The sequence below is a fragment of the Astyanax mexicanus genome, chromosome 20 (genome assembly GCF_023375975.1).
Source record: "Astyanax mexicanus isolate ESR-SI-001 chromosome 20, AstMex3_surface, whole genome shotgun sequence".
NCBI lineage: Eukaryota > Metazoa > Chordata > Actinopteri > Characiformes > Acestrorhamphidae > Astyanax > Astyanax mexicanus.
This window is the reverse complement of record NC_064427.1, coordinates 15,753,058-15,779,674: the sequence shown is the minus strand read 5'-3', so window position 1 is coordinate 15,779,674 and position 26,617 is coordinate 15,753,058. Positions and strand designations below refer to the sequence as shown.

Here is a 26,617-nt window from a genome sequence, read left to right as displayed (position 1 = left end):
TCATTCTCTCTGCCATCTCTCTGTCTGTCTGTCCCTTTACTATCTGTCTTGCTTATCTTCACACTGACTTCTAGCTATCTCCTTTTGCTATCTATCTGTCTTTCTCTATTTACTATCTCCCTGTCTTTTCTCTCTCTCTCTCTCTCTCTGTACTATCTCACTTGCTGTCTCCCCTCTACTATTTGTCTTGCTCATCTTCACACTGACTTCTAGCTATCTCCTTTTGCTATCTATCTGTCTCTCTCCCTCTACTATCTGTCTTGCTTGTCTTCTTTTTATACCTATTTCTCTTCCTTCACTAACTCTCTCTGCCTCTACTATCCTTTCTATCACTCTACTATCTCTCTGTCTCACTCCCCTTCTAAGATCCCTCTGTCTCACTGTCTCTCTTCTCTCTCTTTTTCTGCCCCTCTATTATATCTCCATCTTGTCCTCTCCTCTATTTCTCTTCTATATCTTTATTTGTCTCTCACTCTATCTCTCTCTGTCTCTCGGCCTCTTTCACACTTACACTACCTACGTATGTCTCTTCTGTAACCTCGCTCTCTCTTTTTACATTACTCTCCCTGTTTGCTATCTCTACACGTCCCTGTCTGTCCCCAACACTATTTATTTATGTGTCTCTCTTTCCTGCTACTATCTCTCTCCTTCCAAATGTCCCTCTACTATCTCTCTATCTGTCTCCCCTATCTACTATCACTATCTTTCTTGCTCATCTTACTTTTACTGTCTTGTTTTCTACCTATTTCTCTCCCTTCACTATCTCTCTCCCTCTACTATCCTTTTTCTCACTCTTTCTGTCTCACTCTCCTTCTATGATCTTCTATGGTCTCTTATTTTCAGCCCATTTATCATATCTCCATCTTCTCCTAATCTGTCTTTCTTCTATATCTCTATTTGTCTCTCACTTTATCTCTCTATGTCTGTTTCTCCTTCACACACTATTTCTTTATGTCTCTCTCTCCCTCCGTCTCTTCTTCTACTGTCTCTCTCTCTTTCTCTTCCTCTACTAACTGTCTTGCTCATCTTCGCACCGCCTTCTCTCTCTCTCTCTCTCTCTCAGTATTGTCTGGAGCCCTGGAGGAGAGAGTGGGTGGGGTTTCAGTGCCTGCAAGCATCTCTCTCTCTCTCCCCCTCCCTCCCTCCATCCCTCCCTCCCTCGCGCTCCCTCCCCCCACCCACTCTTTTCATCCAAGAGCGATGAGGTAATCCCTGCCAGCGCTGTGAAGCATTGCAAGTGCAGGAGTGAGAGAGCGCGAGCGAGCACGAGGGAGTGAGAGAGAGAGAGAGAGAGAGCGAGAGAAGGGATAGAGAGATAGATAGATAGAGGAAGAGAGAGAGAGAGAGAGAGAGAGAAAGAGAGAGAGAGAGAGAGAGAGAGAGAGAGAGATGTCAGTGGTGAAGCAGCAGGACTAGCTCTGATCTCTGGGCTGCAGCAGCACGAGCAGCAGCAGCAGTTTACCGGCTTGGTGCTCACACGCACGCGCTCCTGTGTGTGTGTGGAGTGTGTGTGCTCGGGCGCGCGCGTGCGTGAGCTAGGAGGGGCATGACCCGGGGCTTCTAGCGGACTCCAGAGAGAGAGAGAGAGGATACAGGGCAGAGAAGAAGAGAAGAGGACTGGAGGAAGAGAAGGAAGGATGACGGAGAGATGCAGCCTCTGGAGCGCTCTGTCTGCAGCCGCGTGCTGCTTCTACAGGGGATCCTTTATGCAGGTGCAGGTGTGTGTGTGCACGAGAGAGTGTGTGTGCGTGTGTGTGTGTGTGTGTATGTGCATGTTCAGGTGCTTTGGTTCTGGAACACACAACATAGCAGCAGTAACAGTGATGTGTGTGTGTGTGAGAGTGTGTGTGTCTGTGTGAGTGTGAAGGGGTGTTTCAGGTGCTTTGGTTTTGGAATGAGCACAGCTTGTAACAGTGATGTATATGTATAAGTGTGTGTGTGTATTTGAGTGAGTGTGTGTGTCTTTAAGTGTGTGTGCAGTTTCAGGTGTTTTTATACAGGCACACACAGCATGTAATATGTATGTGTGTGTGTGTATGTTTTGTATGTGTGTGTGTGTGTGGAGGGTTGTTTCAGGTGCTTTGGTTCAGGAATAAACAGACAGCATATAACAGTAATATATATGTATAAGTGTGTGTGTGTTTGTGTGTGTGTGCGTGTATGTGTTTGTGTGTCTGTGTGTATGTGTGTGTGTGTTGTGTATGTATGTGTGTGCACAGGATGCTATGTGTGATAGGACAATTCAAAATTCATTTAAAGTCCCCATATTTTATATTTTTTATGTCTTTTTTATGTCTTTTTCAAAAAGTTTAACATTTTTCTATAGACCAAAAACAAGTATAATTCATTTTGCATGACAATTTTTAACCTATATTTTACCTACAACTAAACTCAGGTACTCTACCTTTAAGACTGACTGCTCTGTTTTGATTGGCTGCAGGAAATTAGCAGCAAACACCAGGCTGAAACACTCCTTATAACTTCATAGTGAATGAATGGGACAGAAAAATGCAGTAACGTCCATTTATATTATATTTTTAAACCTTGTTTATACGTATACGCACTGTTGTTACTGTCCCTTTACAACTGACTGCTCTGTTTTGATTGGCTGCAGTGCATTAGGCCTCAAACATTCCAGGCTGAAACACTTCTTATAAGTTCATACAGTGATTAAGTGGCACTAAAATGCTCTGAAAATGTGTAAAAATAAAGAAGAGAGCACTTCAGTTTCTGAATCAGTTTCTCTGATTTTGCTATTTATAGGTTTATGTTTGAGTAAAATGAACATTGTTGTTTTATTCTATAAACTACAGACAACATTTCTCCCAAATTCCAAATAAAAATATTGTAATTTAGAGCATTTATTTATTTGCAGAAAATGAGAAATGGCTGAAATACCAAAAAAAAGATGCAGCGCTTTCAGACCTCAAATAATGCAAAGAAAACAAGTTCATATTCATATTCAAGATTTAAGAGTTCAGAAATATATAATAATATTTGGTGGTTTTTAATCACAGTTTTTTTTCATGCATCTTGGCATCATGTTCTCCTCCACCAGTCTTACACACTGCTTTTGGATAAATTTATGCTGCTTTACTTCTGGTGCAGAAAATCAAGCAGTTTCAAGCAGTTCAGTTTGGTTTGATGGCTTGTGATCATCCATCTTCCTCTTGATTATATTTCAGAGGTTTTCCAGAGCTGTATGTATGACATCACACTGCAGCTTTTAATTTAGAGAGGTGATTTTTCTTAATATGGGCCTTTTATTGATAGATATGAATGTGTGTGTGTGTGTGTGTGTGTGTGTGTGTTATTGATGCCTGGTCTGTAGGTATGTGATTATATGCTCACGTGCATTTGTTTGAGAGCGTCACCCACTAGCCTGGGCGATGATCTCACTGCACTGAGAGAGTGTGTGTGTGTGTGTGAGTGGAGGCTTGATGAGGCAGTAGGCTCTGTTGTCAGTCTGTGGTTTTGTAGTGGGTTGTATCAGGAGCTGCAGGCTGGGAGAAACAGGAGATTGTGATGCAGCGCTGGAGGTCATGCTTTTTATATCTGAACTGGAGGATATATTGTTTCTCAGCTCTAAAGCCTGCTGCTGTGTTCTGTCCTGGGCAGATATACGATCAGCCCCCGTCCACAGATCTGAGCTCTATGGAGGGGAATTGAGACTGGGTGTTGTCTTTTTGACCTCGATTTTTTAGAAGTCCACTCGGATTAATGAGAACAACAGAGTTAAAGCGACAGATCTGCCAAAACTTTACGCAATTTCCTTTTCCAGTGTCCCAAAAGTAGACAATCAGCCAAATCATCCCTTGGAAAAGAAAAGTGTATTAAGTATATATTTTAAAAAGTACTGTATACTTAACATGAAAAAAATACATATTTTGTTGTAGTAAAACATGATAAAAAGTTCTTACCTTTGATGAATAGCACACCTCCGTTCTCCCACAGCGTTCTGAAATTTTAACAGTTTGTCCAAACACCCTTCAGACTGGGAGACATGGGACATAAATCACTTTTTACACCGTTATCCAGCTCAAAGTTATTAAACACCACTGTTTACATCCTATAACACTATAGCTTCAGCTCCGAGTGCCGCCATCACTTTACTGATAATGACATAGACATATATATATATACATAGACTTCACATAGCGTAGCAGCCAGTGCCAGAAGGCTGACTATGCAGAGTCTATGTATTTACGTCTCATCAACAAGCCCGAGCCTGGACCATTTTTTTCTTGAACTATAAGAATAATTAAGTAAAAAATAACTGGAAGCACAATTCTAAACCTAAAACTAAAAATTCGATTTTGAACACAGTTTGTTCCTTAAAATGAATCGCCAAAGACCTATTTGGTGTTTCTTAAAGCTGTAAATATATGCTGACGGCAATAACAGCTGTTTATAAACTGATTGTAAAGCATGTCAGTGTAGTTTTAAGTAGAGCTTACTAGCCAATAAGTAATGGAATAGAACAAGGAAGTTTTCTTCTGAAATCAAGAGCATTTAAAAAAAGTTTATCCTGCTTTTGTTGGAGAAACTGTCTGGCTTTCCACTAGATTTTTTGAAGCATATCTGTGATTTTGATATGATTGCATTAAATGACAACACAATGTATTTAGTGAGGTCAGGATGTTGGATGATTCTCACTTTACCTCATCATGAGTTTGCACAGTGCTAATTTGTGTGCTTCTCTCTCTCTCTTTTTTAAACTGGCTTCCTCAAACTGATAAATTAATACCGTTTCTCTCACTCCCTTATTTGCCAGAATGACTCACTCCTTTCACAATCTGTTTGTAAGACAAGTTTTGGATGCAGGAGGAGGAGCAGCTCTGAAATAATTTGGGTCAAACATTCGAGAGCCTTTATCTGATGTAGTTTGGAAGTAGCAGCCAGTCAAAAAACTCGGACTGTGCTGTATACGGTGATAATGTGGTTAGAGCTTAGAACAGGCCAAAAAATTTCAGAATCAGTTTCTCTGATTTTGCTATTTATAGGTTTATGTTTGAGTAAAATGAACATTGTTGTTTTATTCTATAAACTACAGACAACATTTCTCCCAAATTCCAAATAAAAATCTTGTCAGCATTTACTTACAGAAAATCTGAAAAGCTATAAGACCTCAAATAATGCAAAGAAAACAAGTTCATATTCATATTCAAGTTTTAAGAGTTCAGAAATCAATATTTGGTGGAATAAACCTGTTTTTTTATCACAGTTTTTTCATGCATCTTGGCTTCACGCACTCCTCCACCAGTCTTACACACTGCTTTTGAATAACTTTATGCTGCTTTACTCCTGGTGAAACTGTCATTATTAGCCAGAGGCCGATTTAAACCCCACATTTTTTACTAAGCAAAGCATTAAATCTGAGCTTTTTGTAAAAACATTTTGGAGCTGTTCAGAATGATGTCAATTAACATTGCAACACTGAAGAAGCATAGACCTATTGTTTAATATATGTTTATTAAGAACAGCTACACGGAGCGCTGCATGTCAAGTGTATTATGTGAACAATTGGAGAAATTGTGTGATTATAACATTCTAACTTGTGAAACAATTTTTTTTTAAACAGTTACTTTGCTATATTGCGAATATCACACCATAGCTTTACATAAAATAAAAATAGCATTGAAAACACATGCTTACATCACAGATCTCTTTCTTGAGCGCTAAGTGCTGCTAACACCACTGCCATGTAGCCCTGTTGAAAAAAATTGGAAATCTACGTTTACTGTAAATAATCGGAAGTGCTTTACTCACCCAAATAAACAGTTTTCTGCTGATTTAGAAGAAAAAAAATGGCAACAGCCTTGTTCCTTACTAGTGTTGCTTAGTTTTATGGCCTTATAGTCCATAAAATGTGGTAATTTCAGACCTCTGATCAGTTCTAAATCTATGAGGAACGTTGATACTTGCTTTGACCCAATTGCACAACTCGCATTTACAATTTACTAAAGTGCATCCAATGTTAGCGATGCAGTTTAACCCTTTCCGACCTGAATTATGTGCCAGTCTTGAAAAATATAAATAATAATGAGGCTGTGTCCTGTTTTCTGCAATGCACACGAAGGAAGACTCTAATGTCATAATATTAAATCTATATTAAAATTAAATGCAATTAACTAAAATAAATATTTATTTTTATTTCTGTCAGATTGAGGCTGAAGCCTGTGCTTAACGTGTTTATTTTAGATTTGATATTGACCTTTTTGTTCACAAGCTATCCCTAAACATCCCTAAAATAAACATGAAAAATTAGCTTTTAATTTGCCTTTTTGGCTCTAGTGCAGTTTGTATTTTTTCAGTGCAGTGGAGAGGGCTAAGCTATTGTTTCATCGGCTTATACATTTTTTTTTTGGCTCGTTTAGAGTCTATTCTGTTTAAGTTTGTTCTACCTTTATTGGAGTAACTGTCTCTACCGAGTGGAGTGTTTAATTGTATTCAGTGAAATACTGAAAATATTGAGACTTACATTATTGGTAGTGATTCTCATATGACAACACTTATATTAGGTATATAGGTATATTGAACTTGGGATAAAATAACTTTGCGAGTGTATTTTGAAGTGTGTTAACTCTTTGTTGTCCAGTCTGGGTTCTGATGAAAAGGATGGAAAACTGAAACTAGAATCTTTGAATCTAGAATATGCCTTTAAAAATAAAAGTGCTAGTAATGGATTTCTTGGAGTAATGCCATAGAAAAACCATTTTTAGTTGCATAAAATACGTTTTTATACACAAGTTGTGAGGAGGAAGAACCTAAATTGGTAAAAATCACATCCCTATTCAAAAAATGATTTTAAAAACAGGTCTCAATTAGTGTTTTGTCCTTTGAAAAGAAAAATACAACAGAAAAAACATGACTGAAACAGGGACTAAAACATATACACAAAGACCACCTCACTCTTCTGTCTGTCTGAGCCAAAAGCCCATTAGCAGACACCAGCTGAGACTCCTGTCTTCCCTTGCTGAGCTCAGGTGGCCACAATTACCCATAAATCACCACACACACACACACACACACACACACACACACACACACATAACACTACCCACAGATACATAATCACACACAGCCCATAGCCTTATGTGGCACATGACTGTAACAGCAAATAGTGACACACTGCTGTTATGTGTGTTATGGTGTCACTGTTTTGTGGCCGTCGAGGGCACTTTCTGTGATGGATGTCACATTATATGTTAAGGGAACACATTTTCCATTACGACCTGGGTGACTGAAACGACTGAGACAGAGTGTGTGCACTATAGTGATATAAGTATTGGGACCCCTGCTTAAAAAAGGTATTTTTAAAAGTTTATCTTTTAGCTTTAGCAATCAAAATTCACTTTTAATTTAAGGTTTTGCATTTAGTGACGAGAGCATTAGTATAGTCAGGATTTTAATTAGGGTCAAAATCATTCTCAAGGCTTTTCTTAGTGATATTTAAACTTTTGGCAGTGTGCAAAGTCCTGCTGGAAAATGAAATCCACATCTCCATAAAAGTTGTCAGCACAGAAAACACTGCACTGACTTTGGACTTAATAAAACACAGTGGATCCACACCGGCAGATGACATGTGTCTCCAAACCATCACTGATTGTGGAAACCTGGTCCCTTTATTTCTTTTTAAAAAAAATGTAAAATTTACTGATGATCAGTGATGGTTTGTTTGGAGAGACATGTTTATCATCTGCTGCTGTTGATCCACTGTGTTTTATTATCAAGTCTAAAGTCAGTGCAGTTTTGTTTTCCCACATTTATGGAGATGTGAATTTCATTTTCCAGCAGGACTTGGCACACTGCCCACACTGCCAAAAGTACCAATTGGTCTTATATAATAATAACATTTTCTGAGACACTGATTTTTGGATTTTCATTAGCTGTAATCCATAATCAACGTTTAGATCACTCTGTGTTTAACACATCTATATAATAAATGCGTTTCACATTTTAAATTGAATTGTTGAAATAAAGTAATTTTTCATTATTATTCTATTTTTTTAGATGTACTAGAATATATATATAAATATAAAATGTAATATTCTGCTTTTTGCTTGCTTGTCTGGAAAGTGAGGGAGGAAATTGAGAGAGGCAAAACTGGCTTTTTAGATATTTGATAAGATTTGGACAATTACTCATTTCTTGTTCTTTTCCGATACCATGGGTATTAAAAAGTGTTTGTCCTACCTTTTTTGGAAGTCTTTCTACCAAATTTTGGTGCATTACTGTGAGGATTTGATTTTATTCAGTGAAGTACTGATAGTATTGACACTTACATTATTGGAAGTGATTCTCATCAGGACCAGCCTGGGTTCTGATGAAAAAGATGGAAAACCTCCAATCCAAAATATATTTCTATTCTTCTAGATACTTTTATAGAAGTTCTAGTAATGGGTTTCTTTGAGTAATGCCATAGACAAACCATTTTAGAAAATCACGTCACATAAAAAAATGATTCTTTAAAAAAAGCTATTGGCCAAAAATAAAAAAAATATTTTCCATTTATACCTAAAATGACTTAAGACATTATGACTTGTTAGTTGATTTGATCTGACATAGAATAGTCACATGACCAGAGAAGCTAGCAGGGGAATTAGCAAGCTAGCTATGTTGATATAAGTGAAAGTCTGATTGAGCCTAATTTTATTGATTTGTGTGGTATATTTGCTGAGTATTTTCTAGTTTTGTGATGGAATAAGGTTGGGAACCTTTGTTTTCTGGCATAACTGTATAGCAGAACACTTTTAGCACCTTTATGTTTGAGTGTGAAAATTTACCATCAAACCAATCAGGCATATTTCACAAAAATACATTTTCTACATAGAACCAAAGAGTTTGCTTCAGAAAAATTGGAAAATGAATGTGTTTATTGTTGAGTTTTTAGTGGATAGCGTGAGTAAAGAGTGTGTTTTGTGTGTAGGTCTATGTGGCGCCTGGTTGTGGTTCAGTGGGTGTGATTAATTCTGGGCCAGTGCTCTGTTTACTTTAACCACAAATCTACAAATCTCCCATCTGCACTTGCACTTTGATTGTGCCTGTCCTGTTTTAATCCCTCCTTTCAATATCTCCCCTGCCACCCTGCTGCCATATGCACTCGGGCCTTTCTCCTGCGGGTTATGAGCCCCACTCACACAGCCAGGGGATTAGACCCAGTGCCCTGCTGTGGTTTCCCTGAAATTGAGAATGGCAGGGCTTGCATAGTTTGCTTGAGTCAGTGGTTTTGAACTTTTGAACTGGCGGCAGATTTAATGACGTTCGTGGTGGGTTCATTGATAGATGCTTTATGGAGATTTGACTCCTAATCTTCGTCTTCTTGCTCTCAGGTAATACATGAAAACCTTAATGGTTCTAATCCCTTTACTAGGTTTATGCAGACGTTCAGCAGTTTGCATCTTCTCAAGTCATAATGAGTCACACTTTATACACTATGTGAGTTTTTCTTTCAATTCATCCCAAATGTATTGTATGGAGCAAAAGTTTTGGATAAAAACCAATGCCCTGCTGTGGTTATCCTGAAATTGAGAATAGCATGGTTTACATTGTTTGCTTGAGTCAGTGGTTTTGAACTTTTGAACTGGTGGCTGCTTTAATGATGCTGGTGGTGGGTTAATCGAGGACACTTTAGAAGTAAAATCTCTGTCTTCTTGCTCTTTCTTAAGTAATACATAAGTAATATAAATGGTTCTTTATGCTGGAGTTCTTCTTTCAGTTCATCCGTATTGTATGGACCAAAAGGTTTGGAGTTGGAGTAGACCTGCTTTCTACTAGATTTTGGAGCATTGCTGCGAGGATTTGATTGCATTTAGCAACACAAGCATTAGTGATGTCAGGATGTTAGATGATCACGAACAAACTTAATTTACCCCCCACTCCCCAAATCTCTAACTCATCCCAAATGTAAGATAAGAACCAATGACCTGCTGTGTTTTTTTCCTAAAATTGAGAATGGCATGTCTCTTTCTTGCTCTGTTTCTCTCTTAAGCATTATATAAACAGTAAATAAAGTTAATGAAGTTGGTTCTAATCCCATTACTAGGTTTATGCTGGAGTTTGCTTCTTCTTGAGTCATGCTGAGTCACGCACTGTACACTACAGCTCTGGAAAAAATAAAGAGAGCACCTCAGTTTCTGAATCAGTTTCTCTGATTTTGCTATTTATAGGTTTATGTTTGAGTAAAATGAACATTGTTGTTTTATTCTATAAACTACAGACAACATTTCTCCCAAATTCCAGATAAAAATATTATTTAAAGCATTTATTTACAGAAAATTTGAAATGGCTGAAATAACAATAAAAAAGATGCAGAGCTTTCAGACCTCAAATAATGCAAATAAAACAAGTTTATTTTCATAAAGTTTAAAGAGAAATCAATATTTGGTGGAATAACTCTGATTTTTAATCACAGTTTTTTTCATGCATCTTGGCATCATGTTCTCCTCCACCAGTCTTACACACTGCTTTTGGATAACTTTATGCTGCTTTACTCCTGGTGCAAAAAATTAAGCAGTTCAGTTTGGTTTGATGGCTTGTGATCATCCATCTTCCTCTTGATTATATTCCAGAGGATTTTAATTTGGTAAAATCAAAGAAACTCATTTTAGGGTGGTCTCTTATTTTTTTCCAGAGCTTTTTGTGCTGGGCTGTAAACTCATGACCTGTAGTGCGAATGTTCTCACAGTATACTTGGTCTAGTTATGGCTCGATATGAAGGATGACTAGGCGAAACAGGCTGCTGTGATCCAGTGGAAGAGATAAAATCTGTCGAAGCAAATTATCAACTTCAGCGGCGTAAAAAAAGAGAGAAAAAGCCTCTAGAGACAGTTTCTAAATTTTAATTCCCCAGCTTTTAGCGAAGCCTCACCTCCCAACCGGCACTGAAGACGCAAATCAAAGCTTCATCTACACTCTTCAATCCTCATTCTACACAGAAAAGGCGAGGAGAGCAAACATAATTAGCTCAAGTGGTAAGCACAAAATGCATGAGTACTAATCCTAGCTCAGGGGGTTCTGAGCTTTACGCGGCGTTCATCAAACCAACAACACGCCGACTCGCTGGGGAGCGAGGGAGGAACAGAAGAACGAGTGGAGGGAGTTTTGGAGTGGGGTGGAGGGGAGGGAGGGGGTCGTGAAACCACGTGGCGCTCATTAAGAGAGAAAACAGCCCTTCGTAATTAGGTTAACCTCTCTCTCTCTTTCACTCTCTCTCTTTTCCTATCTCTCTTTTCACGCTCTCTCTCTCTCTCTTCTGCTAACAGACAGATTTACTCTTGAACTTTTTTCTGTTAACAGACGCTTAGCCGTCGCAGCCCCAGGGGGAGTCGAGCGACAGTGACTCCAAAGAGGATTTAGAAAGCAGAGAAAGAAGAAATGGAGAGAGAGAGGGTGAGAGACCTTGAGAGAGTTATAGAAAGAGAGAGACAGAGGGAGAGAGAGAGAGACATATGCAAGAGGTGGTGCAGAAACCCCAGCATAAGACTAAAGGGATTAAAACATTAACATTATTCATGTATTACCTAAAAGAGAGACAGAGCAAGAAAATGAGAGCAGAAGACGAAGATTAGAAGGAGAATCTGGGTCCTCGATGAACACATAAGCACCATTATGTGTTCAAAACCACTGAGACAAACTACAGGGGTTGAACAATGAAACTGAAACACCTGGTTTTAAAGCCCAATAATTTATTGTGGTGACGGACAGTTCTGGTGGAAACAGGAGAGTTGAGGTGCACATTGAATTCTGCCGTGATTTGAGTTCAGCCACGGTTTTATGTTTTTTTAATACAATCCGGGTTAGCACCCGAACATCCCTTTCAGACAGCTTCCTCTTACAGCGTCCACAGTTAATCCTGTTGGATGTGGTTCGTCCTTCTTGGTGGTATGCTGACATTACCCTGGATATTGTGGCTCTTGATACATCACAAAGACTTGCTTTCTTGGTCACAGATGCTCCAGCAAGACGTGCACCAACAATTTGTCATCTTTGGAACTCTCGTATGTCAAACATAATGTTGTGTGCATTGCAATATTTAGAGCTAATCGCTGCTCTTACCCTGCTGATTGAACCTTCACACTCTGCTCTTACTGGTGCAATGTGCAATTAATGAAGATTGGCCACCAGGCTGCTTCAATTTAGCCATGAAACCTCTCACACTAAAATGATAAGTGTTTCAGTTTCATTGTCCAACCCCTGTAAATATGTAGCCATACCACAGCAGGGTATTGGTTTTAAATTCAAAACTTTTGGTATGAGTTAGAAATGATGAGGTGGGGTCTTGATCATCAAACTCCAGCATAAGCCAAAGGGGATTAGAACAATTAACATCATTTACTGTATAAAATGCTTGAGAGACACAGAGCAAGAAAGAGCAATGCCATTCTCAAATTCAGGGAAACCACAGCATGACATTGGTTCTAATCCAAAACTTGCTTCATGCCATACTTTTGGGATGAGTAACAAATCCTGTTTTTTATACCATAATTCAATAATTAAATTCTATTAAGATATGAGGTTAAGATCTTGATGTTTGTGAATGTGTATTAAGTCATAATCTTTAGAGGAACTATGTTAAGAGTCTGTCAGTGTGAGATGTTATTGGTGGATGTTGGTGAAGCTGATGCTGATGGTGTTGGTGCTGGTGGTAGTGGCGTGTTTGTGTTTGATATTTCTCAGAGCAGAGATCATAGGGGAGATTTGGAGCCTGCATGCCCATCACAGCCCATAGTGCAGTGCTTTCACCTCCTTTAGAAAGCGGTGAGATCAGACAGACAGCGCGAGAGAGAGGCTTTCAGCCTTCATGTTCCATCCCCCTCTCTCACTCCATCCTATCCCCCCACTCTTCTCCTCCACCTTCCAATCCTCCCAGGCCCAAAACAATCACACCCACATCTGGAAGGTCAGCAGTAGATTGGCATTGCCAGTCTCTCCTCTGCAAGTCTGTCAGAACTGATCGTAACAGTGCGTAAGAAATATGTCAGATGCGTTTAATTGTGCTAAAAGCTGAAATTTCCATTTTTAAATCTATTATGTGCAGAAAAACCCTCTGAAATATAATCAAGAGGAAGATGTATGATCACAAGCCAGTAAACCACCAAGCTGAACTGTAAAGCAGCATAAAGTTATCCAAAAGCAGTGTGTAAGACTGGTGGAGAAGAACATGATGCCAAAAAAAACTGTGATTAAAAACCACCAGGGTTATTCCTCCAAATATTGATTATTTCTGAACTCTTAAAACTTTATGAATATGAAATTGTTTTCTTTGCATTATTTGAGGTCTGAAAGCTCTGCATCTTTTTTTTGTTATTTCAGCCATTTCTCATTTTCTGCAAATAAATGCTCTAAATTACAATATTTTTATTTGGAATTTGGGAGAAATGTTGTCTGTAGTTTATAGAATAAAACAACAATGTTCATTTTACTTAAACATAAACCTATAAATAGCTAAATCAGAGAAACTGATTCAGAAACTGAAGTGATCTTGTAATTTTTCCCAGAGCTGTATTTTTGTCCTTATTCCAGATCTCAGCAAAGACATGTTTATAAAGCTTACCTTATATACTATATGTCTTTAGGTGTTACCTTGGGAACACCCACACCTGTATAAATTGTGAGGTGTTATCTTGATATTTTATGAGTGAGGCTGAACATGGACCATTTATTTTGAGAGTGTATGTAAGTATAAAAAGTTAAGACTGTGATGTAACAGTTTTGGAGTTTTGGAATTGGCCCATTACCAGTTATTGGTAGCAATATCTGAAGTAAAATTCTTTGATTTGAAAAAAAAAAAAACATCTGTACTATTTACTCAACTGACTGTCTCAATTTGCCAAGAAAGTATTTATTTAGACATTATATGGCTTCTTTTAACTCTTATTTTTACCACTTAGCTCACATTTGTAGCTTTTAGTCTCGAGTAGAGGAGCTGCCTCTTGGCTTCAGGCTGGAGAGGAGCTTCTATTGTAGAAGCACTTGACCTTATTGTCCAGCTGCAACCTCAGAACTCCATCAGGAAATAGGTACCAGTGCTCATCTCGTTGATAAGCCTTGAGCTATGTCTATATATATGTGTGTGTGTGTGTGTGTGTGTGTGTGTGTGCGCGCACATATATGTAATATGTGCTGGTTCAGAGCTAAAGCTATCGAGCCGGAGAGCCCCAGATAAGAAACATCAACACACAGTGGATCTACCACACTTTATTAAACCTGTGTTTTGGCCACACGAGAGACTTTGAGACTTCAAGGTTCTCAGTGAGACAGCAAACACAGGGAAGGTCACGTGGAGCCGGTCATGCGTGAGTGCTGCACGCTAAAATGTGGACCTACTTCGCTTTCTTACTCGTCCTCTAGAGCGGTTCTTACCTGAGGGGGATTTATTTCTTTATTTTGGAAAAGCTACACGGCTATATCTGGAATTATGACATCTGTGTTTTGAATGTGATGTAACAGATTTAGAGTTTAGGAATTGGCCTGTTTCCCAGCTCTTGATTTGGTTCTACTGGATGGTCTTTTTTTATAAAAGGAACAACACTGATGTTCATTACATTTCTACTAGAAAACACATTTAATTTGATACAAAATATTAACAAAGTGATAGGTAACAATATCTGAAGTAATTTGATATGAGGTAAAAGCCTTTGATTTCTAGTAAACGTGTTTGATTTGAGGTAAACGTCTCTTTGATTTAAAGAAAATGTCTTTGATTTGAAGAAATGTTTCTTTGATTTGAAGTAAACATCTTTGATTTGAAGAAACTTCTCTTTGATTTGAAGTAAACGTCTTTGATTTGAAAATAAATGGCTCTTTGATTTAAAGAAAGCAACTTTGATTTAAAGTAATTGTCTTTGATTTGAAGTAATTGTCTTTGATTTAAAGTAATTGTCTTTGTCTTTGTTCTTACCTGTAGGGGATTTATTTCTTTGTTTTGGAAATGCTATACGGCTATATCTGGAATTATGACATCTGTGTTTTGTTATGTAGTGTTTGATTACACATGACTGGTAATGGGAGAATGTAGGCAGGTGTAGACCTGCTGAAATATCTATTGGCCAATCTAAATCTCAGCACCGGTGGTTTCTGGTGTAAAGTTTGCTGAAGGCTGGTTGTTAACTTGCAGCCTATCTTTGGAAGTTTGAATAATTAGAATTTGTCTATATTACTACTAATATTTGGGCTGCTGGGTGGCGCTACTGTCTAAGCGCTGGCCTTATGTTTTTTTAGATAGATAGATAGATAGATAGATAGATAGATAGATAGATAGATAGATAGATAGATAGATAGATAGATAGATAGATAGATAGATAGATGTGGGATGTTTCCCATCACCATTACATTTTACTGAATGCTGATGGCCTGAAGGTCTTAAGATCACCAAAGACCCCCACTAAACCCCCACTCATCCATCACCTGCTTTACCACAGCCCCCATTGCTGATGTATTGTCAGTAATGGGGAGAACCCCAGCACCAACAACACAATAACAATAGAAATTTAATGACGATATGCAGAGATTGAGGCAATTTCCAACCAAACGCGAATTGTGCTTAACATTCTCCTGCAAGCAGGTTTAGCTTTACAGTAATGTAGTGTCTACTATACTTTACAAAGATACAGTGACATGTCTTCACATGGGTCTAAAGAGGGAAGAAGATACTAGAGGTCAACACTTAGACAGTTGCACCACCCAGGAGCTCAAATAACAAAGACTATTGGCAAATGTCCATAGAGAAGTCTTTCTGCTGGATTTTAAAGCATTGCTGTAAGGATTTGATTGCATTCGATGTTGTTGAATCAAACCCCATATCTGGAGTTAACCATAAAGCCAAAAGTTTCATATTAATGTGCTCCAGAAAGTGTTGTTCTATTGGCAATGATACACTAACTTTCTATATCTGTGCCAAACCTTTACCAAGCCTTTGGTGAGATATTTCACATCACCATTACATTTAACTTTATTTTAATGCTGAAGGCTTGAAGGTCGGTCTTCAGAGAACCAAAGACCCCCACTAAACCCCCATTAGACCCCCACTCATCCCCACTCATCACCTGCTTTACCACAGCCCCCATTGCTTGTCATGTGCCAGTTCTGATGTATTGTCAGTAACGAGGAGAACCCCAACTCCAACAACACAATAGAAATAGAAATTTAATGATGATATGCAGAGATTGAGGCAGTTTCCAACAAAACGCGAAGCTGCAGAATGGCTTAAAATTGCAAACTGATTACAGAATGAGATATGCTGGATAATTACAATAAATGAATTCATTTATTTCGGTGATGCCTGGTGGACATGCAGAGATAATGCGCGATTGGGATCGTCCTGCAGAAAAAAGGCCATGGCTGGGTCTGCTAATCTTTTTTTGAGAGAGACGGTTGTGCAGATTGGATTAGTAATAGTCGCTGGGTCGTTAGGGGGGCGGGGTTGTTTGGTGTGTGTAATCTTTAGTTTTTATTGTAGAGTAAATTGAATTAACCCAGTTCTGCTTTCTGCTAGGGACTGGGGATGTTGGCCTATATGTGTGTGTGCTATACTGAAGAGGGGGGGATGGTAAAAGTGTGTGATCTCTGTGATTATATATTATACACTATATGAGCAAAAGTATTCAAACTCCTCATTTATTCCTCATTAATTTCTTCTATTTTTTTTAAATAAATGCATTTTCAGGAACATCCTATCTCCCAGTGATGCAGCCAACGCTTAGACAGTTGTGCCACCCAAGAGCCCAAATTCCATGTTAGGCCTTTATATTGTGAAAGTAAATCACATTTATATTTGTGAGTAAAGTGAATTAACCCAATTCTTCTTTCTGCCTGAAATATTTATATTAGTGATATTTTTCCTGATTTTGTTGAAGTAACTGTCTCTACTGTTCATATAAAGCTAGATTCTACTAGATTGTGAGAGTGCAGTTTGTATTGTAGAGTAAATTGAATTAACACAGTTCTTTTTTTCTGCCTAGAACTTGGGACATTGTCCTATATTTGTTTTTTGAAGGCTTTTGTTTTTTTGAAGGGTATTGTCAGACACTTGCAATCTTTCAATGATGGACTCAACGCTTAGACCGTTGTGCCACCCATGAGCCCAAATTAAGAATGCCAAATTATATGACCTTGAATATCTGAGAACTCACTGTATTTCATTTATATCTCTTGATTTTTGGCATTTCAGTAAGGCCAAATAGAATAAAAAGAGTTTATTCTGCTTTTGTTAGATTAATTGTCTCGGCTTAGAGGTTCTTTAGTTTGTACATGATTTTCCCACATTGCTGTGATAATTTAATTGTATTATATTTTGATATTGCCAGACACTTTTAATCTTTCAATGATGAATATATTATACCAATATATATTATATGATATATATTAAGCAGACCATATTACTTGGCCTTGAAATCTGGAAACTCACTGTATATCATTCAATGTCGTGACTTTTGACATTTCAGTTGATATGGACACAGGCATTGCTTATTTATTCTTCCTTATGAAATTAATGGTAATAAAAGTAGTTTATTCTGCTTTTTATAGAGGAATTGTCTCGGCTTAGAGGTTCTTTGCTTTGTACTCGATTTTTAAAGCAATGCTGTGATAATTTAATTGTATTCAGGCACAATAGCGCTAGTGTAATCTTTAGTTTAGTTTTTATTGTAGAGTAAATTGAATTAACCCAGTTATTCTTTCTGCTGCAGACTGGGGTGTTTTCCTGTGTGTGTGAGGGTCTACTGGAGTGGAGGGGGGATGGAAAGTGAGTGAGTGTGAGTGTGTAAGGGTGTGTGTGTGTGTGTGGGTGGGACGTTGGTGGGTGTGTGTCCCCTCTGGAGGGAGATGCTGGAGGGAAACACATCCAGATGCCTCCTTAGTAACAACAGAAAACAATGACATCATGACATCATGTGCAGGGTGGAGAAGGAGAAAAATGAAGAAGAGAGAAAAAAGAGGGTGAGAGACATTCAGAGAAAGAGAGAGAGAGAGAGACCCTCGCCCATCACACTGAAGTGTCGTTGGCTGATATTGTCAGATTTGCATGTTTTAACAAATGGCGAGCTGGAAGATCAATGGTAGCAAAGCTAGTTCAGACGTACACACTGATGTAATAGGGTGGAGTGAGTGTAAGAGTGTATGGGTGTCTATATATGTGTGTATGTATAAACATACCATATATATGTATGTGTGTGTGTGTGTGTGTGTGTGTGTAAATGTGTGTGTGATGCCCCCACACCCTCCTTACTCAGCTCTTTGCCCACCACATCAACCACCCCCACCCCCCCAACCCTCAGGGACCGCCTCATATGCACGTCACCATGGCGACAGCTTCATGCTCCAGGACAACGCCCCCACCCCCTTATCCCAACCCCCATCAGCACCACACTGATTAGCCCACAGACAGTGTATGTGTGTGTGTGTGTGTGTGTGTGTGTGGACAATAGCCTATTATTGCTGGACGTATGGTTATTGTTTATTTATTTCACACGCAGTGTGTGTGTGTGTGTGTGTGTTACTGCAGCCAATGTGTGAATATTGCTGTTCATAGCCTTGTTTGTTGCTTGCGCTTGTTTTAGGCACTTTGTGGGGACCCAATATTGTGATGATGATGATGATTGAAAATATATGGATGATGGACATAAATATATTTATGTGTTTTCACCACACATCCAGTGTTTTTGGAAAATATTATGTAGGAGAATGTTATATTTAGGGGTGAATTCAGCATTGAAAAAATTAACGGATGTCCTCACAAGTATAGCAACACCAACATCAGTGTGTAGACAGCAAAAGTAGCTTATTCCTTTCACAGCAGTGTTATAGCATGGACATTGTGTAGAGTGTGTAGTGTTTAATATTGTGTGTGTGTGTGTGGGTGTGTGGGTGTGTGTGTGGGTGTGTGTGTCCTTTACCCACAATGCACCAGTCACTTAATTTAAATTAGTCCTAAGTAATAAGTGTATATATAGTTTTGGTCCTGTACTGCTCTGATCTCTCAGTGTTGTCCCAGAAGGACCCTCTGTGTGCTCCACTGACCCCGCCTGATAGGGGTTACAGGCTGTCAATCAAACGCTGGCCACGCCCAGTCGGCTCGGTGCACAGCTCTGCATGAATGAAAGCGAGAGATCAGCATTCCCTTGCTGTCTCCAGCGCCAGCCAATAGCATCGCAGAGAGATCCGGCAGGGATGACATCATCTCCAGCCAATAGTGGCCTAGCTCCAGGGCCTGCTGCAGCGAGGGAGAGAGAGAGAGAGAGAGAGAGAGAGAGAGAGAGAGAAGGATGTGGAGTATGAGTGAATGAGATGATGAAGAGAGAGAGAAAAAGAGAGAGACGGGGAAATGAAGGAAGAAGAGGGAAAAAGATGTAAAAGATGAGTGTAAATGTGGTGACGGAGAGAAAGAGAGAGAGTTATTGGGGTGATAGAGGGAGAGAGAAAAAGCAAGGGATGTGGAGGATGAGTGAATGGGATGGTGGAGAGAGAGAGAAAGAGAGAGTGTGAGGGACGTGATGGAGAAAGAGCGAGAGTTTTTGGGGTGATGGAGGGAGAGGGAGGGATGTGAAGAATGAGTGTGAATGGGGTAAAGGAGAAACATAGAGAGAAGAAGTGAACTATTGGGGTGATAGAGAGTGAGGGATGTAGAGGATAAATGAATGGGGTTATGGAGAGAAAGAGGGAGAGAGAGAAGGAGAGAGAGAGTTATTGAGGGGAGGGATAGAGAGAGAGAAAGAGTGAGGAAGAGGGAGGGATCTGGAGGATGAGTAAATAGGGTGATAGAGAGAGAGAGAGAGAGAGAGAAAGAAGGTGAGAGTGAGAGAGAGGGAGGGATGTGGAGGATGAGTGAATAGGGTGATAGAGAGAGAGACTTTTTGACTTTTAACATCCTTTTATTAAAAACAATGGAGAAACCAGACATATGTATTCTTAATTCACATCAATAAATAAATATGGGGGGAGGGGGCGGGGGGGGCAGCAATGTTAATAAATAAAAGCTTTACATAAGCTCAAGTGCAAAGCAAAGTTCTCCATCAATAACGGAGAAAATCGCCTCACCACAACACCACTTATCAATAAAAGCCTCCAGGTTATTCATATGCTGATAAAAATTAAAATCAATTAAAATTCTTGATTTTACCAGTCTGTTGAAAATGGGAACTGCGTCCCAATCTGCCACCTGTGCTACTTTATTCTTTCTGCTAACGTAGGCCGCCATCTTAGCCTGCCCAAGTATAAAATTTAGCAGCTGGCACTTGTTCTTCTCAGCTTTAACATATTTAAAACCAAGAATAAAAGTCTGCACAGTAAAAGGCACATTAAAAAGACTAAAAACATGTCGTAAAACATCAAACAAGGGACGCAGCCTAAAACAATGCATAAAAGCATGAAAAACAGTTTCTCTCAGTGAACAGTACGGACAGTCTGGAGCAGTGTTGGGATCTAAAATGGAAATAAAAGCGTTAACAGAAATGATCCCGTGTAAAAGTCTCCACTGTAAGTCAGCTACCCTTTTGGTCAATGGTGGTTTGTAGAGAGACCTCCACTCAGGTTTAACATCATCACTTATAGATAAAACCGAACGCCAGGGCGTGTCGACCCTCCCATCCAGCCTCTTTTTAAGAAGAGCCTTCACACAGGCTCTATACAGCAGTTTCCCAGAGGCTGTAGACAAGTTCGTATCCAGATCCCCCCCAGACTCCAGCAGCGGTCCGTCACAGTCCTGTAGCGCTGGAGTAATGGAGAGACCCGGAAAAGGGTCGTCCCCAGCCGGTAGAGTGAGTCCCACACCATAGTCTTTTAAAACGTTCCACTCCTCGGGAGTAAGGAGTGACCTCCACTGATGTAAAAGCCGAGCCACCACGCGCATAGATCGCAGCCCCAGACGAGCAGCCAGGTTCTCCACCTGAGAGAGATCAGGTCCCACAGTGTCCACCAGCTGGCGCAGCGTGCGAACCCCAGCAGCAGCCAACACCCTCGCCAGTGCTGGGGTAGCTCCACCAGAAATGTCCAAGCGAGCACCATGAAGCAGCGGTTCCTCCAGCAGCCAGTGTAAAGAAAAACAGTCCATTTTGGTGACTCTAAAAAAACTCCAAATCCTAAAAAGTCCACGATAGAAAGCGGCAGGTTAAAAACATCCAGAGAGGCAGTGTTCATAAAAAACAAAGTCCTGTCCAGCCCTAGTCCACCCACAGTCTGCAGTATCCTGCAGGCCACTTCCCTCCAGACCAGGTCTTTGGGTCCAGTAAGCAGTCTTTGGATGTATTGGAGGCGGAAGGCAGCAGTCCTGCTTGCAAGGTGGACGAGACCCTGCCCACCCTCCTCTTTTGGCAGATGCAGCACGCATTGAGGTATCCAGTGTAGGCGATCCCAAAAGAAATCAACAAGTAAAGCTTGGATATCAGCAAGTAAACCAGGAGGGGGGTCAATGCAGGCCAGCTTATGCCATAAGGAGGACGCAGCAAGATTATTAATCACTAAAATACGCCCTCTATAGGACATCTGAGGGAGTAACCATGTCCATCTGCTGAGACGTCCCTTAATCTTCTCAACGATTCCCTCCCAATTCGCTGTGCCAGAATCGTCTTGTAGGTGTATGCCCAAATATTTAAAAGCACCCGTCCTCCAGGTCAAACCGTCTGGTAACACTGGCTCCCCACCTCCCCAGTCCCCCAATAAAATAGCATCACTCTTGGACCAGTTTACTTTAGCAGCAGATAACGTCTTAAAATCATATAAAATCTCAGCTAAAACAGACACATCAGTTTGATTGGAGATTAAAAGAACCAGATCATCTGCATAACTGGAAATGCGTATGGGAGTAGGACAGCCGGGTATGAGTAACCCAGTGAGCCTCTCCCTCAGCTTACACAGCAGGGGCTCTATAGCCAAGGCATACAACATGCCTGACAAAGAGCAGCCCTGACGTACACCTCTAAAAACTTTAAAAGGGGCACACAAACCGCCATTGACCTTAAGCACACTCTCAGTGTCACAGTACAGAACCCTGATCATGGCTATGAAACCTGGGTTGAACCCAAAGTTCTCTAGAACTTTCCAAAGGTAGCCGTGTTCAACCCGGTCAAAAGCCTTTTCCTGGTCCAGAAATAAGAGACCAGCCTTTAAGCCCAATAGCCTAGAGACGTCCAAAACATCCCGAATTAGATAAATATTATCAAAAATAGACCTACCAGGCACACAGTACGTCTGGTCAACATGAATCACCTGTTCCATCACCTTCCCCAGTCTTGAGGCTAACGTTTTCGAGAGGAGTTTATAGTCTGTACACAGTAGAGAGACAGGGCGCCAGTTTTTCAGACAGGTCAGGTCTCCCTTCTTCGGCAGCAGGGTAAGTACGGCTCTCCGACAGCTCAGGGGGAGTATTCCACTTCGAATGCTTTCCTGGAGAACCTCCAGCACATCCTGCCCCAATATTGCCCAGAAAGCTTTAAAAAATTCCACCGGTAAGCCATCGATGCCAGGCGCTCTGCCATTTTCCATGGCCCCCAGAGCATCATGTAGCTCCCCCAGGGAGAGCCCAGCGTCCAGCAAGTCAGCCGACTGTTGTGAGAGCCTGGTCATATTCTGCAGCAACCTGTCCTCCACCTCCTGTACCTCAGACCACTCACTCTCGTACAGCCTCGAGAAGAAGCTGACTGTCTGCTGTCGGATTTCAGAAGGTTCCGTTAGGAGACCCCCTGATTCAGACCGTACAGCATGCATATACCTTTTCTGTCCGTTTTTACGCTCGAGACCAAAGAAGAACTTAGAAGGAGCGTCCAATTCAGTCACGCACTGAAAGCGTGATCGGACCAGCGCCCCCTGTGCTGTGAGACCTAGTAGGTCGGCTAAAGAAGCCTTTTTTTTTTTAAGAGCGCTAATATGCTCTTGATTTCCTGTGGTCTGTACCAAATCTTCAAGAGCCACTATTTCGATCTCCAGAGCTTTAAGAGATCGGGTAATGTCCTTTGTGACACTGAGAGTGTACTGCTGACAGAAAAGTTTAATCTGGACCTTAGTTACGTCCCACCACTGTTGACAGGAGCTAAAAGACGATTTTTGTAATTTAAAAACATTCCAAAAAAAAGTAAAAGACTGTATAAAATTTGAATCGTCTAAAAGTGAGGTGTTAAAATGCCAGTATGCACTTTGTGGCTTCACAGTTCGTCTTGAGATGGTGCAAAGGACAATGGAATGGTCAGAGAAGCCAACTGGTGAGATAAAACAACGTGTAAAAGCAGACAATTGGTGATTAAAAGTATAAAAGCGATCCAGCCTGGCCAATGAAATTGCATTATTTTGACAATGAGACCAGGTGTACTGTCTCTGCCTGCCATGAACACTCCTCCACACATCACACAGTTCATGGGCTTCCAGCAGCTCGCACAGGCGCTTACGAGAAGCAGCATGGGGTTCCAAATGGTTCCTATCTAAGCTGTCCTCTGTACAATTAAAATCACCACCTAAAATCACAAAGTCTGCAGTGCTACAACTGGCTAAAACGTTACTAAGAGTGTCTAAAAACAACAACCTCTCAGCACCTCTTGTGGGAGCATACACACAAATAAAAATAAAAGAGTCATTTTCAAAAACTGCCCTCACTTTTAAAAGTCTCCCCGGTAAAACCTCCTCCACAGAATAAGTTAAGGGAATAAAATTACGGGTAAAAAACACACCAACGCCCCCACTTTGGGAATTATGTCCACTTAGAATGGAGACACCATTCCACTCCTTAGCCCACTCAGTGGCATTGTCACTATCACTGTGGGTCTCCTGTAAAAACACCACATCAGCACGTTTCTGTTTAATAAGTTCATAAAATTTCGCCCGCTTTACACAGTCTCGTGCTCCATTAATATTTAAAGTAGCAGCTATAAAACCATTCATTAAAAAATAAATAAGGCAAAGAGCATTTAAAAACATAGCCATGTCGATCGGGGGGGTTAAAAAAACAATTAATTATCTTCTTTAGCATGAAGCTTCTTTAACGCACTGACTTTGGGCTTTAAACGCCACAGCTCCGTAGAGGTAAAAACACCCATCTGTTTAAAATGCTGCACATCACTAACAAACTGCCGTGTGTCTGGAAAATAATCGTCTACTTTTATTCCTCTCTGACCTTTAGTGTCACTAAGAAACTTTTTAATTTTTTCAGCAGAGTAAACAACAGGCATGGTCTCATCCTGAGAGCACAACGACCAGAGTGAGTCTGAGAGAGAGCCCTCCTCACTATCAGTGTCAGCTTTTTTCCTTTTATTAGGAACTTTAAACAGCGAGTCATCTTCCTCCTCAGCCCCAGCCTCCTGCACAGTAGACTGGGAAGGAGCCGCCTCCCCCCCGTCCTGCTCTACAGCGCTGGAGGGACCCACTCCAGCATCTAAAGAGTCCTCCATGTCACCCACACCATCAGCCACACCATCAGCCCCGCCAGCCACGTTTACCAAAGATCCAGCTGGAGCCAAGTTATCCCCGTCAGACCCCGCAGCAGCACCCGAGACCCGCGCGTCCGACCCCGCGTCCAACCCCGCGGCCGCAGGGGGAACGACCGCCGGGTCTTCCGCAGCGGGCTCGGCGGTAACGGGCTCGGTCACAGCGGGTTCACCCGCGACACGCACCGGCCCCTCAGTAGCAACCCTGTCAGGGCAAGCACGGACCAGGTGCCCGACCTGCCCACACCCAAAACATTTAATGGTCGTATCAGAGGAGGCATACACCGGGTAATCAAAGCCATCCACTCTAAACTTTAAAACCAAATCCAGGGAGTCAGCACCATCCTTTAGAACCATATTAACCACCCTCCTGAACGACACCAGGTGCTTGATAAGGGGGGATTTACAGCTGAGGGGGATCTTTTTAATCGGGGAGACGAGTCTCCCGAAGCGGGATAGCTCCTGCTGGATCAATTCATCTTTGATGAACGGCGGGACGTTAGACAGGACGATCCTTTTAAACGGGGTACTGAGGGGATGAACAGGGGTAAACTGATCACTGATAATGATCCCAGTCTGAACCAGCTCGTTGGCTCTCTCTACAGAGTTCAGGAAGAGAACCACTGCACTGTTCATCCGCGACGCGGAAACTATATTAACATGACCCACAACACTGCCCGCCGCCAGACAGCAGTCCTCCACACTCGCCCGGCACTCCACCTTCACCCCGTGCCGGCGGGACAGACTCTCACACAGCTGGGCAGCGAGCCTGTCGGCGGACGCCATGATCCGGCCGAGAGACACACTCCCCGCGGGACAAAACCCGCCCGCACACGCGGACACACACTCTCACACACTCCCACACACACACACGCAGCCTAACACACTCACAAACACTCACACCAGTTTAAATAATAAACTTAAACTCACACTCACTCAGAAAAACAAAGTTTGGCGGAACGCCAAACAGCTCTCACTCCAAACGCTCTCCAGCAGCCCCACTCCCTCGCGCATGCGCACGGAGAGAGAGAGAGAGAGAGAGAGAGAGAGAGAGAGAGAGAGAGAGAAAGAAGGTGAGAGAGAGAGAGAGAGAGAGAGAGAGGGAGGGATGTGGAGGATGAGTGAATGGAGAGATAGAGGGAGGGGAGTGATAAGCTGTCTGTCAGTGTAAAGGTGAGATTGGACAGTGACCTGAAGCAATCCGACAGCTTCAAAAGAATTCTGGACTCTATCATGAGAAGATGAGACTGACCGGGGGCAGGTGTGTGTGTGTGTGTGTGTGTGTGTGTGTGTGTGTGTGTGTGTGTGTGTGTGTGTGTGTGTGTGTGAGAGATAGCAGTCTCTCTGTGGTTTTGCCAGCCAGCATTACCAAGCATTATTCTGAGCTGCTTGTTTTTGACTTTTATTGAAAGTCAATGTTTATATATATAGTATATTTATATATGCGCTCAGCTGTGCTGTTCCAACAGGACAGTGCTCATCCACATACTGCTGCTGTCAGACAAAGATTCTATACCAAGTTTGTGGGATGATATTAGCTGTGTTATTAACACTATTGGAGCACTATTGCAGGACACCATTAGGAACCTCTACAATACAAAATAAGATAAGCTGAGATGTCTAACATATTGTGTCATACATGCGTTACAAAGTATTTATATATATAGCTCTGGAAAAGTATGACACAAAATTAGTTTCTCTGATTTTGCTATTTATAGGTTTATGTTTGAGTAAAATGAACATTGTTGTTTTATTCTATAAACTACAGACAACATTTCTCCCAAATTCCAAATAAAAATATTCTCATTTAGAGCATTTATTTGCAAAAAATGGGAAATGTCTGAAATGACAAAAAAGATGCAGAGCTTCCAGACCTCAAATAATGCAAAGAAAACAAGTTAATATTCATAAAGTTTTAAGAGTTAAGAAATCAATATTTGGTGGAATAACTGGTTTTCAATCTCAGTTTCCATGCATCTTGGCATCATGTTCTCCTCCACCAGTCTTACACACTGCTTTTGGATAACTTTATGCTGCTTTACTCCTGGTGCAAAAATTCAAGTAGTTCAGTTTGGTTGGATGGCTTGTGATCCTCCATCTTCCTCTTAATTATATTCCAGAGGTTTTCAATTTGGTAAAATAAAATTTAAGTGGTCTCTTATATTGTACAGAGCTGTATATACAGTATATGTATATATACACTCAAGTGTCTG

The 26,617-nt window shown here is 40.8% G+C and overlaps 1 protein-coding gene across 6 annotated transcripts in view; it reads left to right on the top strand.

The window, feature by feature from the left end:
- sh2d3ca (SH2 domain containing 3Ca) overlaps positions 1 to 26,617 on the top strand; it is a 98,920-nt gene that overhangs the window by 27,770 nt on the left and 44,533 nt on the right. Inside the window, exon 1 of one of the 6 annotated variants that reach the window (XM_022680946.2) lies at positions 1,198 to 1,712. The exons of 2 other annotated variants lie outside the window; for them this stretch is intronic. In XM_022680946.2, the coding sequence (XP_022536667.2) occupies positions 1,638 to 1,712 (75 nt within the window). In that variant the 5' untranslated portion in view covers positions 1,198 to 1,637. Of the gene's footprint in view, positions 1 to 1,197; positions 1,719 to 26,617 lie in introns of those variants that run through there. 3 more of the 6 variants (XM_022680945.2, XM_022680949.2, XM_022680947.2) reach the window with 3 other exon arrangements.